Source organism: Rhincodon typus, chromosome 18 (genome assembly GCF_021869965.1).
Source record: "Rhincodon typus isolate 14 chromosome 18, sRhiTyp1.1, whole genome shotgun sequence".
In the NCBI taxonomy this organism is placed as follows: Eukaryota; Metazoa; Chordata; class Chondrichthyes; order Orectolobiformes; family Rhincodontidae; genus Rhincodon; species Rhincodon typus.
The window spans coordinates 43,926,046-43,947,024 of NC_063349.1; the positions used below are offsets into that span (position 1 = coordinate 43,926,046).

At 41.3% G+C, this 20,979-nt stretch overlaps 1 protein-coding gene across 1 annotated transcript in view; it reads left to right on the forward strand.

Moving 5' to 3' along the window:
• cracr2aa (calcium release activated channel regulator 2Aa) overlaps positions 1-20,979 on the forward strand; it is a 92,939-nt gene that overhangs the window by 16,858 nt on the left and 55,102 nt on the right. Inside the window, exons 2-4 of the mRNA XM_048607400.1 lie at positions 4,885-5,027; positions 6,730-6,758; positions 9,368-9,677. Coding sequence (XP_048463357.1) covers positions 9,492-9,677 — 186 coding nt within the window. The 5' untranslated portion in view covers positions 4,885-5,027; positions 6,730-6,758; positions 9,368-9,491. The remainder of the gene's footprint in view (positions 1-4,884; positions 5,028-6,729; positions 6,759-9,367; positions 9,678-20,979) is intronic.

Here is a 20,979-nt window from a genome sequence, read left to right on the forward strand (position 1 = left end):
AGACCCTTCATCAGAAAAGCTTTTCTGATGAAGGGTCTAGGCCCGAAACGTCAGCCTCTCTGCTCCTATGATGCTGCTTGGCCTGCTGTGTTCACCCAGCCCTGCACCTTGTTGTATGGGATAACAAGGCTTGGTGTGCACGGATGTTTGTGTGCGTGTGTGTGCGTATTGGGGGAGGGGTAGGGTGGTGGGGGTTAGCTAGGATGCAGGAGAGTTTAAGCTCTGAAGTTATTGAAATTGATATTAAGTCCAGAAGGCTGCAGGGACCCCAAGTGGACACCGAGGTGTTGTTCTACCAGTTTACGCTGAGCTTTGCTGGAGCACTGCAGCAAGCCTGAGACAGAGATGGGCTGGCCAGGGAGCATGGTGGTTTGTTGAAGTGGCAGTCGACTGGAAGCGCAGATCATTTTTGCGGGCAGAACGTAGATGTTCTGCGAAGCGGTCGCTCAGTCTTCAATTTGTTTTCCCAATTTCGAGGAGACCAGGTTGTGAGGAGCGACTGGGTGACTGCTTCTGCATGAAAACCAACGTTTTCCTAGCTACCATCCGTTCTGAGGAAGGTCACCAGACCTGAAACGTTAACTCTGATTTCTCTTCACAGATGCTGCCAGATTTGCTGAGCTTTTCCAGCAACTTGTGGTTTCTGATTTACAGCATCCACAGTTCTTTCGGTTTTTATTCTCTTTATCGTTTTTAGTTAAATAGATAGTGAGTCCTCCCTTGGAATATTTACTTTCTCGTTGGAATGTAATAATTCAGTGTATCCTGAAATATCTCCTTAAATGCCTGCTGCTGCATCACTATTGACTGATCACTTAACCTAATTTGCCAATTCATTTTAGCCAGTTCTGTTTTCGTGTCCTCACAATTGCCCTTATTTAAGTTGAAACCACTAGTCTCGGACCCTCTTCCCACTCTCTCAAGCGAACGTAAATATTCAATCATATTATAATCACCATGACTGAGAGTCACCTTCATTGTGAGGCCATTAATTAATCGAATCTTGTTTTGCACAATAGCTGTTCTAGTGTAGCCCATTGTCTTGTCAGCAATGCTGTTTGCTGTGAGAGTCATATAGCACAGAAACAGGCCCTTCAGTCCAATTCACCCATGCCAATCAGGTTTTCCAAATTGAACTAATCCCACTTGCCTACATTTAGCCCATATCCCCCTAAACCTTTCCTATCCATGTACCTGTCAAAATGTCTTAAATGTTGTAATTGTACCCACCTCTACCATTTCCTCTTGCAGCTCGTGCCGTATATGCACCATCTTCTGTGTGAAAACGTTGTCCCTCAGTTCCCTTTTAAATTTTTCCACTCTCACCTTAAACCTATGGCCTCTAGTTTTGGACTCCCCTACCCAGGAGAAAAGAACCTTGCTGTTCACTTTATCTATGGCCCTTATGATTTTATAAATCTCTATAAGGCCACCTCTCAGCCTCCAATGCTCCAGGGAGAAAAATCCCAGCCTATTCGGCCCCTCCTTATAACTCAAACCTTTCAGTCTCAGTAACATCCTGGTAAATATTTTTTGCACCCTTTCCAGTTTAATAACATCCTTCCTATAGCAGAGTGACCAGAACTGCATGCAGTACTTCAAGTGTGGCCTTGTACAGCTGCAGCATAACGTTCCAACTCCTATACTCAATGCTCTGACCGATGAAGACAAACATGCCAAATGCCTTCTTCCCCACCCTGTTTACCTGTGATGCAATTTTCAAGAAACTATGTATCTGCACATCTAGGTTTCTTTACTCATCAGCAGTCCCCAGGGCTCTGGTTTGTCATACCAAAATGCAACACCTCGCATTTATCTATATTAAACTCCATCTACCATTCCTTGGTCCACTGGCCCAGTTGATCAAAATCCCATTATACTCTTAGATAACCTTCTTCACTGTCCACCATACCACCAATTTTGGTGTAATCTACAAACTTACTAGCCATGTCTCCTATGTTCTCATCCAAATTGTTTACGTAGATGACAAACATCTGTGGACCCAGCAGTGATCCTTGTGGCACACTGCTGATCACAGGCCTCCAGTGTAAACAACAACCCTTTACCTCCACTTACTCTCTCCTACCGTCAAGCCAATTTTGTATCCAATTGGCTAGCTCTCCCTGGATCCCATAGAGTCTAACCTTACTAACCAGTCCACTGTGCGGAACCTTGTCGAAGGCCTTGCTAAAGGCAACGTCCAACACCCTGCCTTCATCTATCTTCTTAGTCACCTCTTCAAACGAACCTAATCAAACTTGTAAGACACGATATCCCAAATCAGTCCTTGGCTTTCCAATTACAAGTAGATCCTTTCTCTGGGAATCACCTCCAACAAGTTTCCCATCACTAACGTTAGGCTCACCGGTCTGTAGTTCCTTGGCTTTTCCTTGCAGCTTTTCTTAAATAATGGCACAACATTAGCCACCCTCCAGTCTTCTGGCACCTCACCCATGGCTGGAAATAATAAAATTTCTCCACTAGGCGCCCTGCAATTTCTTCCCTAGCCTCCCACAATATCCTGGGATACATTTGATCAGTTCCTGGGGATGAATTATCCGGTAAACATTTCATGAACTCCTAGACTATTCTTATTCATCTGACAGTCTATATATGTAATCCCCATGATTACTGCTGTACCTTTCTGACAAACTCTTGCTATTTCTTTGTTATGCTTCATTCTAGTATATGGCTAGGGGATTGGAACAGCACTCATAAGTGACTTCTTGGTTTAATTGTTTCTCATCTTGACCCTAACCACCCTGGCCAACCCTTTCTATTGTGCTTGTACCATCATTAGTTAACCTCCATCTTTTCCTATTTTCTTGTCCTTCCTAAATGCTCAGTACCTTTTAATATTCAGGTCCCAATCTATGTGACCCTGCAGCTGTATCTCTGTCATGCCTGTCAAATTGTATTTAACTTATTTCTATTTGCATTCTCAGTTCATCTGTTTTCTTCTGAATACTTCTGGCATTCAGATACAGAGCCTTATGTTTTATACCTGTATTATTTTTGTTAATTTTAGTCTTATGTGCTGACTTACTCTTAGATATACAATCTCTATCACTTACTGTTGCAGTCTGTTTATTATTTTCAGTATTAATACCATTCTCTCTTGTCTTGTCTCTGCTCTTGCCACATCTTTCCAAATTTGCTCCCTGGTTACCATGATTTAGATTAAAGTCTTCTTTCTTTCTCTACTCAGGAGCTGGTACCAGCACAGTTCAGGTGCAAACCAGTACAGATCCCACTTTCCACAGTACTGGTACTAGTCATTCGTGAACAGGAACCCACTTCTCCCACACCAGTCTTTGAGCTATTCCGTCAACTCTGTAATATGATTTTCCCTATGCTTCATGCCTCAGATAATAATCTAGAGATTATCACCCTTTAGTTTGATGCCCAGCTCCTTATGCTGACTGTGCACATCTTTTTTGCTTGTTTTACCTATGTCCTTGGCGCCTACATTGTTCATGCTAATTGGATTTTTCCACATCCTAATGCAAGATCATCTCCAGCCCTGAGCAGATGTCCTTAACCTTGGCACTGGACAAGCAACCTATTAGATGTTTGCTACAGAGTCTGGTTTTAATCCCCCTCATTATACTACCACTATATTCCTTTATGCTTCCTTCACTTGAATGCTTTCCTGCATCATAGTGTCATAGTCAATTAATTCATTCACTCTGCAGACCAAAGTCTCATCCAGACAAGTTGAGAGAACCTGAAGCCTGTTGGACAATTACAAAAGCTGATTCTTCTCTGCCAGGGTTCCCTTATCTCCCTCACTTGCAGTCATACTCACCTGATCTGTCCCTCACTACAATCTGTTTCAGAAGACCCAATTGTAAGGAGCAAGACTGTCTCCTGGTACAAGGCATTCAGGTAACTGTCCCCAGTCTGACATGCCACAGTGTTTGCAGCTTGGCCACCAGCTCATAAACTCTGAGCTGAAGTTACTCTCACCGCAAACACTTGTCATAGATATGTTTGCCTTGAGTCACATTGGCATCCAGGAGCTCCCACACACATGCTGTAACTGTGATACATCTCCTGTCCTGCCATCCTTCTCATTTATTAATTGACTACCTAATTATTTTACGTATTTATTTATCATTTTATGTACAGGTAGTTCCTATTTATTGTTGGCCAAATTAAAATCATTTTGTTTTAACATTGTTTATTCTTTGAAGCCAATTTATATAAATGTTTTCCACCTTCACCATGATTTATGTCAAACATCTCCTGCCTTACTACAAAGTCAATAGTCCTTTCTTCTATTAGACTTCCTTCTATTAGACATCTCAATTGCCACCTTATCTCTAATTCTGGTTTCACGACATTTCCCAACTCAAGAAAAACTAGGGCATATTTTTGAGATGAGAGGAGAACATTTTAAAAAGGATATGAGGGGCAACTTTTTTACATAGAGCATGTGGAATGAACTTCCTGAGGAAGTGGTGAATGCAGGTACAGTTACAATGTTTAAAAGACATTTGGATAAGTACATGAACAGGAAAGGTTTGGGGGGTATATGGGCCAAACACAGGCAAGTGGGACTAGTTTAATTGGGAACATGGTCAGCGTGGACTGGTTGGACCAAAGGGTCTGTTTCTGTGCCGTATGACTCTATGATTGCTCCTATAAATCACCCACTGTGAAGGGTAAGTACAACAAACTTTTTATTATCCGGCACCAATGGGACCAGGAATGTGCTGATTGATCAAATGTTCCGGGTAATCAAAAGGTCCATATAAACAATGTAAAAAACATACACTAAGTCATAGAAATATAAGACAGGGGGTATACACATCACTGTTATATGTTACTGACAGTGTAAATCACTCAAATAATAAAGCAACTTTGCCTTAAATAAAACAGAGAGCCGCTCACTCACACCTTCAAATGACTTCTCGGATGTCATGGTAGATCGTGGAATTTGAGGAGAAACTGACTCGAAATGGAATCAACTGTTGATATTTCTTGGGGGCAATTGTTTGAAAAACAAGCATATTTACATTGAGGTAAATAAATGAACAAGCCTGTAATAATCGGACAGAATAAACTTTGCGGTATTTGAGGTAAATAATTTTTGCCAGTTTAACAAAAGTGCCGATTCATAAGGGACCAGTTCAAACAAAGTTTGCTACACCATGACACCATGTTGTGACTAGTGTTCCAGCTCCATTGACATGCTCGCTCCCTCTTTTTACTGACCAGTTCTGAGATCCTTCTGTTGATTCTGCCTTGTTGAGTCCTGCCACTTGGTTCCCTTCTCAAATGGGGTTCTAGAATGAAATCTTCAGACCTCTGCCAGTGCTATTATGTAGGAGGCAGCTAAATGGAGTCCAAGTTGCTTGTCACCGTCTTGTAAGATAAATGCCCGCCACTGCTCACTGTGTTGTATAAGCCATCTGGTAGATTTGCTGACACCATCCACTTTCCTGGTCAGGGTTACAGAAGCATAGAATCATACACTACAAAAGAGGCCCTTCAAGTCTGTACTGCCAAAAGTACGCTGCTACCGATACTAGTCCCACCTTCCCCACACTAGGCCCATAGCTTTGAGTGCTTTGTTCATCCAAGTATTTTTTAAGGGTTGTGAGGTTACCCACCTCAACTACCCTCCCAGGGAAGCATTCTGGATCCCCCACCATTGTATGGGTGAAAATGTTTATCCTCAAATCCCTGGTTTTAGTAGGTCTACGGGGTCTAGTGTGAAAGAGGAAAGCCACTTAGTGTAATGAGAAGAGGTTCCTGAGTTAAATATGATGTGGTTTATTGCCTACAGTAACTAGGTATGAGTTAGCCCCGATGTGATAGACATTGTTAAAGAGACCATGAGGAAGACGTGTGTGGTAAGTCTCAGCCCCTTTGAGATCGTAAGCTTTTCTCCCACCACGTTGTCTGACATCATCATTGGGGCACTCCTCAGCATTAACCTATTCAGATCCTGACACCCATACACAAAACCAGCCAGAGACACACATCCTGTGAATAAATAAAAAATAAAAATCTACTGCTTTGCTTTTGTGTTTTTTTAAATTGATTTAAACATTGGCGATAATTCAGCAATGGGCAGGGTTTTGTTAGTTTAGGGAGGAACACCGCGGTTCTAAGTTCAGACCATCTGTTAGAAACTCCACCGGCTGGTCAGGTTTGGAAAGCAGGAACTTGTGTTACCTTGGTGACAGTGTGCCCTTTCCAGTAATCCACTTGTATATGCTTGCATTGTGCAAATGTTTACCCTGTTAGAAAGAATTAGGTGGGATTACAATGAATTCGTGACTAACTCATTTGCAGAATACTATTCCAACAGGCATAATGCAGAAAGAACAAGCAGGATATAGTTTTATCTCCCTGAAATTTGTTTTAATATCAGAGCAAACAGAACAATAATGTTACATTAAAATGCTCTTTTACCGCAAGAGCCTCAGGTATCATAAACTGAAAACCTGATGCTAGAGGAATGATATCTGATTTCTCTTCCTAATCATGTGAACAAAAATGGCACCAATTAGGGCAGATAAAATTGGATTTTTCTGTTCCTTTTAAGAGTGTTGCTTGAGCTACATTAGCCTAGCGAATGTACACGACATCTGATGGTATGCATAAAGTCACAGAATTTTCCGAAACATTCAGACATTATGTTTGTTCTTGTTTTCTCAGAAAGCATCTCCCATATCTTAGGTTCTTTCACTAAATTTATTTTCTCATCCCTTTTAGAAGCTAGCGTGGATTGTTTTTCCTTCAAGGTAAGTCATCTCATGCTCTTACTTCTCTGATTTTAATGGCTGTTAGTGTACACTTCTGGTTGCTAACTCACCAAACAGCAGAAATTGTTTCCTCCTGATTTTCCTTCTCAGTATTGGACACCTCTATCATATCTCTGATCTTCATTCTTGTTTTGTCCCTTTACTACCTGTTATCATTCTTATTAAGAAAACCTGGTGATTCTAAGCATCACCTCAGGGAATCTCTTCTTGACTTTCTCCATAGACTTGACATTGGTTCAGTTCACACAGAGAGGCTGAGTTGCTGTGGAAATATGTACTTTTACACACTAGTTTGATACCTGGAATGAGCGGGTTGTCTTACGAGGAGGGCTTGGACAGGCTGGGATTGTTTTCTCTGGAGTTTAGAAGAGTGAGGGTGATTTGATTGAAGTACGTAAGGATCTTGAGTAATCTTGGCAAGGCGCAGGTGGAAAGGATGTATCCTCTTGCAGGTGAGCCCAGAACAAAGGGGAACACAGTTTTACAATTCAGGGTTGCTCTTTTTGGTCAAAGATGAGGAGAATTTTTTTTCTCTCAGAAGGTTGTGTGACGTTGGAATTCTCACCCTCAAGTTGGTTGTTAAATATTTTTAAGGCAATGGTAGGTAGACTCTTGTTAGACAGTGAAATCAAAGGTTATTGGACTAGAGGGTAGGCCTAGTGGTATTATCACTAGACTATAAATCCAAAAACCCCAGTAATGTTCTGAGGACTCGGGTTTGAATCATGCCATGGTAGATGGTGGCATTTGAATTCAATTTAAAAGATCTGGAATTAAGAGTCTAATGATGGCTGCGAAGCCATTGTCGATTGTCAGGGAAAGCCCATGTGGTTCACTAATGTCCTTTAGGGAAGAAAACTGCTGTCCTGACCTCCTCTGGCCTACATGTGACTCCAGACCACACTGCAATCTGGTTGGCTGCCCTCTGGGTATTTAGGGATGGGCAACAAACACTGGCCTTGCCAGCGATGCCCACCTCCTCTGAATGAATAAAACAAGAGGTTGTGGGTTTTGAAACACAGCCAGTTAGGCCACGACCAGGTGAGGCATGCGTCAGCTGGAGAGCCCACATCACTTCTTCTCAGGAAGGGTCACAACATCGTTCCACACAGGCATTTGAGGGGCTGCGGGTGGGCCTTTCCCAGAATCCAGGGCTCAGGAGTGAAAGTTCTACTCACTGAGAGCTGTGGCCCACCAGTGTCCCACAGCTCTGTTGGACAGCAGCACCCCTCAGGTAACCACCCACTCAACTGTGGTGGGGGCGTGTCCCCTTCCTGCATGATTAAATGCCCCTTCCACCACCAAACTCTCCACAGGGAGGGCGCCCTTTCTGACTATTGTCACAATTGTCACAAAGAAAACCCATTCCAGCAGGCTGTCGCATGATCATGATCACTATTGATCATGACTAGATCATCTGGATCAATTGACACAAAGGAGGAAGAATTTTTCTGCTTCTCCTGCCAGGAAAGCATTCCACATCTTCATGAGAGGCCAAATGGGCTTATGGTTTAATGGCCTCATTTCACAGACAAAGAGGTTGAGGCCAAAACATTGGAAGTGTTCAAGAAGAAGTTAGATATAGGTCTTAGGGCTAAAGAGATGAAAGGGTATGGAGAGTAAGTGGGAATGGAATATTGATTTGGATGATCAGCTGTACTCATGTTGAATGGGGAAACTAGGCTCAAAGAGATGAATAGCCTACTGTTGTCCCCTTTTTTCTGTTTCTATCACAAAGTCATAATTTAAGAATCAGATGTCTTGCTTTTAGATGGAGATGAGAATTTCTTTTCTTTTGGAGTTGTTAGAGTATGAAATTCTTTTGCACTGAAAGCACGCAAGACATGGTCATTAAATTAATTCAAGGCTGAGTTAGAGAGATTTTTGATAGACAAAGGAGTCAACTATTTTGGGTGGGATACACAAGAAGTGCAGTTGATTCCACAACCAGTTCATCCATGAGCTTATGGAATATCAGAGCAGGCTTGAAGGGCCACGTAGCCTATTCCTGCTCCCAAGTCCTATGTTCTAAACCACAGCACCTCTAATGGTGTAGCTCTCTGCGGCATCAGGCTGGATTTTGTTCTTAAACCTCTAGAATGAAGGAAAACTGACCTTCTAATTCAGAGCAAGAGATTATTAAGCCCTGAGCTATGTCTGGCGCCACTTGAGAAAGGCCAGGCTTCTAAACAATAAAGTCATTTTCCATTGTATTTGATTTGAATAGTTGGAAAATTTTATGCCTAATGTCATTGATTAACATTGCTCCATCCCCTTGACATGTTGAGAATATTAAAATATAATTTTTTTTGTTCTTTTGGCTATTCTCTCATCTGCAAATAGTTAAAAAGTGTAACAGGTTAGTAAGTTGAGCAGGTATTTCTAAAACTTTACTGTACGATATTGATCACCTTTGCATTGCGCTGCTAAATCTTCAGCTTCCAAGTGTTTGGTAATGGAAGTAGTCAACTCAGTAAAGAACCATTTTGTGTTTGTTTGCTGCTCTTCAATATTTAGTTCGTACTAAAGTCCAATTTATTGATAAAATAAAAGTTTTCTAAAAAAATTTATTCTTTCCCCTTGCCCAGGCACTACAGTTGAAAGAAAGAAGCCATTGCTTGGTGGAGTATCCAAGACTAGAAAGAGCTTGATGTAGCCTGTAACTATTGGAACCAAACTGTGGAAGCTTTGGAAAAAGCACCCTTGGCAGAGATGGCAAATAAAGACCAAAGGGAGGGGGACAGTCGTTTATCAGCACAGAGAGATTTGGTGATGTCTGACTGTAAAAGCACCGAGATGCATAACCATGGACATTTGGCTCTGCTGGAAAAATCCCGGGAATTCTTCCAGATCTGTGACCGAGAAGAAAAAGGATTTATTAACCGAGCAGATATGCAGGTGAGATTTGACAACTTTACTGAGACAACAAAAGCTCACAGAATATCTGAAATTCAATAATGGATTCTTCAGCTGGCTTTCGAAATAGTTCAAGTTGAAGCTTTTAAGTATTTCTGTTCCTTGCAATTCTTTCTCTGTCAGTGTACTGTCCTTTATGGACAGTGTCTCTTGGTCTTTACCTGGCAGGAAAGCAGGACCTTGCTGGTGATGCCTAGCTATTAGTGATGGTTTCCCTTCAGAGGCATTTACAGCAGTTTTGTACATTTTGGTCTCAATCACAGTCTTTGACAGAACCATATTCAGGAACAGGAGAGGCCATTCAGCTCCTAAGGATGCATTCAGTTGGGATTGCGGCTGGCCTGTATAGAATCCCTACAGTGGAGAAAGAGGCCATTCGGTCCATCGAGTCCGCACTGACCATCCGAAGAGCATCCCACATAGACCCAACCTACTTCGCATTTCCCATAGCCAATCCACCTAACCTGCACACCTTTGTACTGTGAGAGGAAACCAGAGCACCCGGTGGAAACCCACACAGACACAGGGAGAAGGAATGTATGTTAACTCTATATTTAATTTACTTTTTTTCATTACACTTAATATGTGTAACTATTAAAAATCAACCCCTGTGCCTTACCGCCACCTCAACAGCTTTTTGGAAGAGAGATTCAGATTTCCACTCTCCCACTGTATGGTTAAGTGTCCCCTGGCATCACCCCTAAATAACCTGGCATGAATTTGAAGGTTCCGCACCTTAGTTCTAAGCTCTGGTCACCTACCAGAGTAGTCAGTTTCTCGCTATCATCCCTAATGAATCATTTAATCATCTTAAATATCTCAATTACACCCAACTTAAAGTATGCTAGTCTATACAATCAGTCCATCTCCATTTAATCCCGTTATCATTATGGCAAATTGAACCTGCACTTTGTTATAAAGCAGAGGTTGACCACCACCACCCCCCCCACCCCCCCTCCACCCCAAATCTGAGAACTAAAACCAAAACATCCAAAGAGGAGTACCTCGCCCCATAATCTGTAAAAGGAGTGTAAAAAGTGGTGTAACCTGCCTTTCAGCAACTTCTATTGGTTAAATAAAATAAACCCCTGACATTCGCTTTAAAATCAACAATTAACAACTTATTTATCTAATTCTAACAATGAACAAATTAACTAAACTGTTAACAAACCGAATAAATCCCTTCTAACACCCAACTATTCCCGAATAAAGCAAGGTTCTAATGGTATGCTTTAAGTCCCACTTACATTAAAAAAAAATAGAATTTAGTCTCTCAATATTACAGCCAGGTTATGTGTCTTCCGGAATATTCTGTGCCTTCTCTGTCAATCCTTCACTCAGGAATGCCTTCTCCGTTGATTCTTCTGTCAGGAATATTAACTTGTTCTGCCGTTGGTACCATTTAAATAGTGCTTTCTCTAAGATATAGAGGAGGCTGTGAGAGCCAGTGATTCTCTTGAGAGAGAGCTGAGAGCCATTAGCTTTTGCAGATGGCAGCTAGCTCTGGGGCTTTGTCCAACTGCCCCCTTTTTTATACCCTTGATGGCATATCAATATTTCTTACAATGGGATTGGTCCGATGTTGTCAAAACCATCAGTTTTAGATATAGAGACAACAAGGTGCAGGGCTGGATGAACACAGCAGGCCAAGCAGCATCATAGGAGCAGAGAGGCTGACGTTTCGGGCCTAGACCCTTCATCAGAAAAGGGGGAGGGGAAGGGGGTTCCCTACTATCTCTGATTCAGTTTCAGATATAATTGGTTTTTGGTATGTAAGTGCCTGGTTCAAATTGATGGGCTAAATTCAAAAGCTTGTTGTCTTGGTAAAAACTGCTCCTTGGCCTTCTAACTGTACAGCCTTTCGATACAAATGTTTCAATTTCAATTTGGGTGCTCTCTGTGTACTAGCAAACTTTCATGCTACTGTTCACAGACATCCATTTTAAATCTCTAAGCACAGAAAAAATGCATTATCTTTTAAAGGGACCACACAATGTTCTCCCCCCAGCATTTTACAAACACCAAGTTCTAGCTTCCTGCCCCCCCAATCCACAAGTACTCCACCCCACTTCGCAACACCTCCCCCCTTAAGAAAAAAATGAACCATCATTATGATAAGATAACTTTATTTTTTCTCTTTTAAAAGTTTAACTCCATTATATCACTAGATCCATAGCTCATTAATCTAGAGTTACACATTTTATATTAATTCTATTTATATATATAAAACATTGAACACTACTGTTTCTATCTTATATAAACATTTTTCTTTTAAACTTGCGATAAAGCATCCACAATAATACTTTCATGGCCTGCAACATGTACAATCTATAAATTAAATGCTTGTAATATGAGTATCCAATGAAATAATCTGGTGTTCTTGTCCTAAATCTTTCAAGAAATGTCAAAGGATTGTGATCGGTATACACAATCATCTCTGATGCATTGTTTGCCATGTCAGCATTAAAATGTTGTAAGGCCATTACCAAACTCAATAACTCTTTTTCAATGGTTGAATTTTTTTTTTCTGGTGGATACTGAGATTTTTGAAAAATAATTGATTGGCTTTTCAATTCCACAACCATCCTTCTATAACAACACAGCTCCAAAACCGATTTGGCTTGGGTTGATGGCGACTTTGAAGGGTTTCATAAACTTTGGCATGGCTAAAACTGGTGCAGTAGTTAACACTGCTTTTAAATTCTCAAATACCTCCTGGCATTGTTCTGTCCACCGAAATTTCGTGTTCTTTTTTAACAAATCTGTCAATGGTGCTACTACGCTACTAAAGTTTGGTACAAATTTCCTGTGGAATCCACTTGATCCTAAAAATTGTAGTGCTTCCTTCTTTGAGGATGGTCTTGGAAATTGCTCAATGTCCTTTGTCTTCATGTTTCTCTGTGTCATCCATCCATATCCAATGTTGTGCCCTAAGCATGTCACTTCTGCCTTCGCAAATTGTGTTTTTGCCAAGTTTATGACCAACTTTGCCTTCCGTAGTCTCTCAAGCAGCTCTGTCAAATGCTCCATGTGATCTTCCCACAAATGACTAAAGATCACTAAGTCATCTATGTAGACGGCACAATTAGTCAATCCTGCCACAACTCTGTTCATAAGCCTTTGAAAAGTGGCTGCTGTGTTTTACTTTCCAAAGGCCATTACCTTAAATTTGTACAGCCCATTTGGGGTTACAAAAGCAGAAACTTTTTTTGCGCTCTCCGCCTAAGGTACTTACCAGTAACTGCAAAGTAAGACCAACTTTGTAATGTAAGTGGCTTGTTCTGCTTTTTCCACACACTCCAGCAGCCTTGGAATTGGGTATGGGTCAGAATTGGTCATGGTGTGACCTTCCAATAAGCTACGCAGAATCATTGAGCGCCATCAGGTTTGGGAGCCAACATGATCGGTGAACTCCACTTGCTTTGACTTATCTCTATGATGTCTTCTTGGAGCATCACTTCCACTTCCTTCTAAACTTGCACTGCTTTGAGAGGATTAAACCTGTAGGAGTGTTGTTTTATTGGAGCAGCATTCCCTACAACAACCTCATATACTATTGTGTTGGTGCTCCCCATTCTATTTCTACATAGGTCCTCGTAGCACTGTAACAAGTCTTTCAATACAGTTCTCTGTTCCTTGGGACAAATAGGTCACTACTCTATCCCATTCCTTAAGGACTTCCTCGTTATTCAATTTATTCTGAGGCACATCAAAATCCAAATCATCTGGATTTGATTCGTCACTCTGAGTGACAGTAACTAATACCTGTTTCTCTGGTTCCTTTTCCCTGTCATAGTAATGTTTCAGCATGTTCACATGATATACTTGATAAATTTTTTTTCCTATCTGGCATCTTTACAAGATAATTCACCTGATTTAATTTGCTCTCAATCTGATAAGGAGCACTAAACCTTTCTTTGAAGGGATCTCCTACCACTGGTAACAGCACCAATACTTTATTCCCATGGGCAGACGTATGAATTTTAGATTTCTTATCTGCTTCTTGCTTCATTCGGTACTGTGCCACCTTCAAATATTGCCTAGCTAATCCACCTACTCTGTTTAATCATTCTGTCACCTCAGATACATAATCCAACTGTGAGATCTCTGACTTTGGACCTATCACCATTTCCTTAAATAATTTTAAAGGCCCTTTCACTTCATGTCTGAATATCAATTCAAATGGAGTAAACTGAATTGATTCATTTGGAACATCTCTAATAGCAAACAATATAAATGGGATACCTTTATCCCAATCATTTGGATAATCCTGGCAATAAGCCCTCACCATTGTCTTTAGGTACTGATGCCACCTGTCCAATGCTCCCTGGGATTCAGGACGGTATGCACTTGATTTAAAGTGTTTGATGCCTAAACTATTCATGACCTCATTAAATAATTTGGCAGTAAAATTGAACCCTTAGTCTGACTGAATCTCCCTGGGTAATCCATAACAGGTAAAGAAAACAAGCAACTCCTAAACAACTGTTTTTGCCTTGGCATTCCATAATGGAATTGCCTCAGGAATTCTGGTAGACACACCCATTATAGTTCCCACTTTAGGTTTTAAGGGAGGGGTCCTACACAATCAATTACAATCCCCATGAAAGGTTCTTCAAATACGGGAATTGGCATCAAAGGTGCTGGTTTTATTACTGCCTATGGCTTTCCTACCATCTGATACTTGTGATAGGTACGGCAAAATTCAACCACAACTTTGCAAGCCAGGTCAATAAAAATGCTTCTGTATCTTAACCTTAGTCTTCCTCACTCCTAGATGACCTCCTACAGGTAATTTGTGTGTTACCCGCAATACTTCCTGTCTGTATGCTACTGGTAACATAATCTGGCAAACTTCCACCCATTTCTCCTCTGCAGTAACCTGCCAAGGTCTCCGTTTTCACCTTAAGATTTTATCCTTAAGGTAATAGCATTCTGGAATACACTCTAATTCCTTTTCCAAGTAGGCTTTATGATATAAATCCTTTATAGTCTTATCTTTTTGTTATAACTCCACTAGTCTTTCAGAACTAAACACCTCTTAACTGAACACCTGATCCTCAACCTGCTTAGGTTTTTCCTTTACTATCTCATCAAACACAGTGTCAGCTAATTGGACCTCAACTCCTTCATTTTTCTCTTTTGTTTTCCCTTCTTGTTTTAACTTATGACTGTCAACACACAGTCGAGAAAAATTCCAGGGTATTTTTCTTTTAACTCCTCAGTTCCCTAGTTTTTTTTTGGCTTTTCCACCACAATGGGCATCATTCCCACCTGTGACCCAGCTATATCGTTTCCAAGAATAAACTGTATTCCTGGAATAGCCAATTTTTCCATCACTCCCACTATCATTTCCCCAGTCTTGATTGGACTTTCTAGCCTTATGTTACACAAGGGAACACTACCCCTCTCTCCATTTATTGCACAGATTAACACACTCTCAGGCAATATTTCAGAAGCAGTGCAGATATTTTCATCTCTTACTATTTGAGACAGACTAGCTCCTGTATCTCTCAATATTTTAACTTCTTTATCTGCTCCCCCTGTTCTACTTGAGTAAATCTTACCCACACAGGTGAAGCCTTTGACAAGATAGGGCCTTATCTTACTATCCAGCTCGTGACTAGGCTGTGCACTTTCCTGCAGCTCCTCGACTTCTCTTTGGATTTCCTTCACTACCTTAACTAATTTCACTGGTTTAGCATCTTTTGCCACATCCTTTTTCTTAAACCACCAGCACTGTGACTTTGTGTGTCTCACCCTATTGTAGTGAAAACACCTGAAGTCTTTCACCTCTTTTCCACCCTCTTGGGTTTCTTTTTTCACATGTGGTAAAGTGTTCCCAGTGTGATCTACTTTTTGCTTTTCGTTGAAGGATCACCCCCTTTCCCAATTTCTATCCCTCATGGAATGAAATTGTTGTCGGAAGCTAGATTTCGATTTATGCACTAATGCTTATTCATCTGCCATCTCTGCAGCTCTCCTCGCTGTTTTAACTTTCTGTTGCTCAACATGAGTTCTTGTCACTTCTGGAAGTGAGCTTTTAAATTCCTCCAGCAGAACAATATCTTAAAAGCCTCATACGTCTTTTCTATCTTTAATGCTGTTATCCATCCATCGAAGTTGCTCTGTTTAATTCTTTTAAACTTGATATAAGTCTGACCTAGTTCCTTTCTTACATTTCTGAACCATTGTTAATATGCTTCTGGTCCCAATTTGTAAGCACTCAAAATATCCTGTTTTACTTCTTCATATTCTCCTGACACCTCCTCTGACAGCACTGCAATCACCTCACTCACCCTGCCTACCAACTTGGTCTTAATTAACATTACTCACACAGTCTCTGGCCAGTCCATCTGTTTAGCCAATTTCTCAATAGGAAATAAACAAAGGCTTCTACATCTTTTTCATCGAATTTTGGACATGTTGGTAATGTTTGGACATATTTGCATATGTCCCTACCACACTGTTGGCTACAATGAGTTGGCTCATCATCACTTCTTTCTTGTACTTTTACTTCTGTCATTTGAAGTCTTTTTACTTCAAGTTCCAGTTTCATCTTTTCCAACTCGAATATTCTTTCCTTTTCTTTCTCTTCTGCCAGGCTTATCCTTTCTTTTTCTTCAGCTAGGACTCTTCTTTCCCTTTCTTTGTCCTCTAACTCCAGCTTTTTAAGTTCACTTTCTAACTCCAGTTGTCCCATTTGCAACTTAATTTTTTCTAACTCCGCTGCACTTGACTGTTTCGCTGATGTAACTAAATGCTTGGCTTACTCTGTTACAATGTTAACTTTCTCATTATCCCTAGTTAAACCCAGTTTTAGCCTGTCGCTAATTCTAAAAACGTCACCTTTTTCTGTCTTTCTTAACATTCTTGGCAAATTTGAGATGCATCTTCGACTCCCTGAAACCTCTTTAGTAATGTTAAGAGCCATTTCCCCACTTCTGATTTAACCAACAAAAAGCAACCAAAATTAAACAGACTATCCACTTCTCACTTAAGTGTTATTTAAAGAGCTAGGCCACTAGTCCCCAAGTCTGTTGAAATCTGCTGGGACCTTTTGTACCCTATATTTGTTCAAATCTGTCCAGATCCTGGATCACAAACCCCCGTGTAAAGCAAAGGTTGACCCCTACCCCTGCTCTGAGAACTAAAGCCAAAACATCCAAACAGGAGCACCTCACCCTATAATCTATAAAAGAGTGTGAAAAGTGCTGTAACCCTCCTTTCAGCAACTTTTAGTGGTTAAATAAAATAAATCCCTGACACTCACTTTAAAATCAACAAGCAACAACTCTAACAATGAACAAATTAGCTAAACTATTAACAAACTGAATAAATCTCTTCTAACTCCCACTATTCCCGAATAAAGCAAGATTCTAATGGTATGCTGTTCCAATAAATGGAAGTCCCACTTATATTAAAAAAAATAGAATTTAGTTTCTCAAAATTACAGACAGGCTACGTGTCTCCTGGAATGTTCTGTGCCTTCTCTGTCAATTCTTCTGTCAGGAACATTAACTAGTTGTGCAATTGGGTACTGTTGTAATTTAGATTGTGCCTTCTCTAAGATGTAGGTCAAGCTGTGAGATCCAGCGATTCTGTCTTAAGAGCTGAGGGCTGTTAGTTTTGATGGATAGCAGCTAGCTCTGGGGCTTTATCCAACTGTCCCCTTGTTATACCCTTGATGAAATATCAATATTTCTTATAATAGGATTGATCCTATGTTGTCAAGACCATCAGATTTAAATTTAATTGCTTTTTGTACCTAAGTGCCTGGTTCAAATTGATTAGCTAAATTCAAAAGCCTGTTGTCTTGGTAAAATCTGCTGCTAACTGTACAGCCTTTCAATACAAATGTTTCAATTTGGGCACTCTCTGTGTACTTGCAAACTTTCTTGCTACTGTTCATAGACATCCATTTTAAATTTCTAAGCACAAAAAAAGCACGTGATCTTTTATAGGGACCATGCAATGCCTTTTCCCCCCAGAATTTTACAAACACCAAATTCTGGCTTCCTGCCTCCCAATCCACAAATATTCTATACCACTTTGCAACAACTCATACCAAACTTAACATTATATTCTCATTCTTTCATTGGATGTGGGCATCACTGACAAGCGCCAGCATTTACTGGCCTTGAATTGAGTCATTTGCTAGTTCCACTTAAGAGGGCAGTTAAGAGTCAGCCACATTGCTGAGGATCTGGAGTCAAGTGTAGGCCTGACTGATGGCAGATTTCCTTCCCTAAAGGACATTAGTGAGCCAGATGGGGTTTTTTTTAATGACAATCCATGGTCACCCACACTGAAACTAACTTTATGTCAATGCTTACCAAACGTTTGTTGCCATTTTCGTTCTTGAAAACTGCCGTGAGCCCAGAGCTGTAGGAGCAGTTGGAGGAGAGAGCTTTAGGAGGAGTGAGGCATTGAGGGATGAAGCAGAGGGTGTGAGAGACCTGTGAGATAAGTGGGGGGGAGATTTAAAACCCGCAGAGTTATTCGGTAAAATGTTCTTTGCTGCTAAAGGATTCAGGCCTCGGGGATCAATCTGTTAACAAAAATTCTGAGATTTAAAGGGGCCACGCACCTGCTGGCATGGCAGCCATTGCTGTCTCACAACTCCCAACCTCAAAATTTCAGAGTTACACAATCTTTATATCCCCGATTAAATAATTGATTAAACTTACATTTTCCAGCTGCCAAGGGGGTTGCGAGGAGGGGGTTGCATTTTAGCCCTGTCCCCAGACCACGACCTTGGGGTCTTTGAATCACTGCTACTACACCACCATCATCTCTTCCATCCTAAAGACCAGAACAGTCTAGAACTTTCGAACTTTCTAGATTGGGTTGAATCAAAAGCAAAACAGCTGTCCCTTCATGTTCTAGCGAACATTCCAATAGCCTTTTGGATATGTTTTCTTTCACTTGATGAGCCCAAAATATCAGGGAAAAGGACAAGTTGTTTGAGGTTGAGTTGAGTAGTTCTCATTCTGGTTTGAGCATTTCTGCTGATTTCCAGGAGGGGGCAGTGGTGCTTCTATTGTGCAATTCTTAAAATGTAGTTGCCGAATTTATTTAAGTAGTTTTTTAAAACTGTGATTACCAAGCTCAGTCTTGTTTTCTTCACTTTGTAATTCTGAAGGGGTATGTGATTTTTGTGGTACTCGCAAATTGCCTACTGAACACCAGACCTAGTACCTTGTAACAATTAGATTCAACACTGTCCCTCATATTATTTTAGTTGCCTTTCATCCAGAATGTTCCAGAGGATCTGGAAAATAAACCAGTTCATTATTGAATGATTATTCAGTCAGAACACACACAGGGCAGAATCTAACAATATTAACGTGGTACATATCCTCACATTTCATTTTGAATTATCTTTCTTTATATACAAACAGACAAGTTAGGAGCAGGAGTTGCCCATTCAACCCCTCGAGCCTGCTGTGCATTCAGTAAGATCATGGTTGATCTTGTTACTCTACATTCCCCGTTATCCCCCTGATAATTGTTCACCCCTATCCTTCTCAAGAATAAATTTACTTTGGCCTGAGAAAGCTCGAAAGACTCTGTTTCCACCACCTTTTGATGCAGAGAGCTCTAAAGATTCACAATCGTCCGTGAGAAAAAAAATGCTCCTCACCTCCATCTTAAATGGGTGACCCCTTTTTATTCAAACAGTAGCTTCCTGTTATAGATTTTCCCACGAGAAAAAACATCCGCATCCATCTAAGCAAGAACACTCAGGATTTTACATCTTTCAATCAAGTCACCTCTTAATCTTCTAAACTCTAGTGGACAAGCCTAGCCTGTCCGACCAAAGATGTGTAGGTTAGTTGGATTGGCCATGCTAAACTTGCCCTGTAGTGTCCAGGGATGTATAGACTAGATGGTTTAGCCATGGTAAATGCAGTGTTATGGGGATGGAGTAGGCGTTGTGTCTGGGTGGGATGTTGTTCGGAGGGTGGGTGCAGACTCAATGAGCCAAATTGCCTCTATCTGCACTGTAGGGATTCTATGACCTATTCACATAAGACAACCATTCTAATTATGGTCCAGTAACCCTTCTCTGAACTGCTTCCAGCATGTTTACATTTTGTCTTAAATAAATAATACACAGTACTCCCAATGTGGTCTTGCCAATGCCCTGTATAACCGAAGAGTAACCTTCCTACTTTTGTGTTTAATAGTCCCACCAAACATGATAACATGCTGAAAAAAGATATGTTTTATCAAAGCTTTTCATCTTGCACTGATCAGGACAGTTTGCAAGAATACCATTTCAAGGGGAAAACCAATGCTTGTACTGTATGAGAGGAGAGTGCTCATTGATTGCCCATTGCACGCTGTTTGGAAGTCGTGTTACAATGGAGAATGCACTAGTTAAAAATGACTGTCAGTTAACTACCAAGCTTTGATTAGACTCAGCAGGTCGACAGTAATTGGTTAAAGGCATTGCCCTGAGGAATGAACTAGAGAATGGCTGTTGCCCGTTTAGTTGAGCTGATTGGCACAGTAAATGTCCATGTTCTTTCTGCAAAGAGTACGGCACTATATATAAATATGTGTAGCTTCCAGTACACACACACAACATATCCCCTAAGCTACATGACTGCGCACATGGACAGCTGCTCTGATATTCTGCACATGTCGAATGGTGACATCAATTTGATTGTGGCATTGACTTCTGGTTGTGAGAGTTGCTGCGCACTGGGTAAAAAATGAGAGGCGACACTGCTTACGGGTACACTGCACTGCGAGCCCAACTGATACTCTTAGATTGTTTGTCAATGTAATTCTTTGCACTACCCTAGCAATTCAAATCATTCAGGCATTTAGGGCACTGAAGCCAGGTTCTCCTCCCACAGGCACTGACGCCCGCTGCCACCCCTGTCCAAGCTGCCTTTTTCAGTCAGATAGCCTCATGTTGCACAGGGAAAATTACATCCCTCTTCTCCTGGGTAGCTTTCAGGAGAACCGCTGGGGAAGTATTGCTTTCCCCCAGCTCTCCGAGGGGCTGGTGGGGGTGATGAGCAGAGGTTGGATGATGCTCCTGTGTGACGGAGAGTGAAGTGCTGCTTTTTAAGGTGCTATTTAAATATGGCAGCTAGGAATTGGAGCTCAGAACGTCCTGCCTTCCTGCCCGTCCACCTGCCTTTCTGCCTGCCCACCTGCCCATCCACCTGCCTCCCTGCCTTCCCACCTGCCTCCCTGCCTTCCTACCTGCCTTCCCACCTGCCCACCTGCCCATCCACCTGCCTCCCTGCCTGCCCACCTGCCC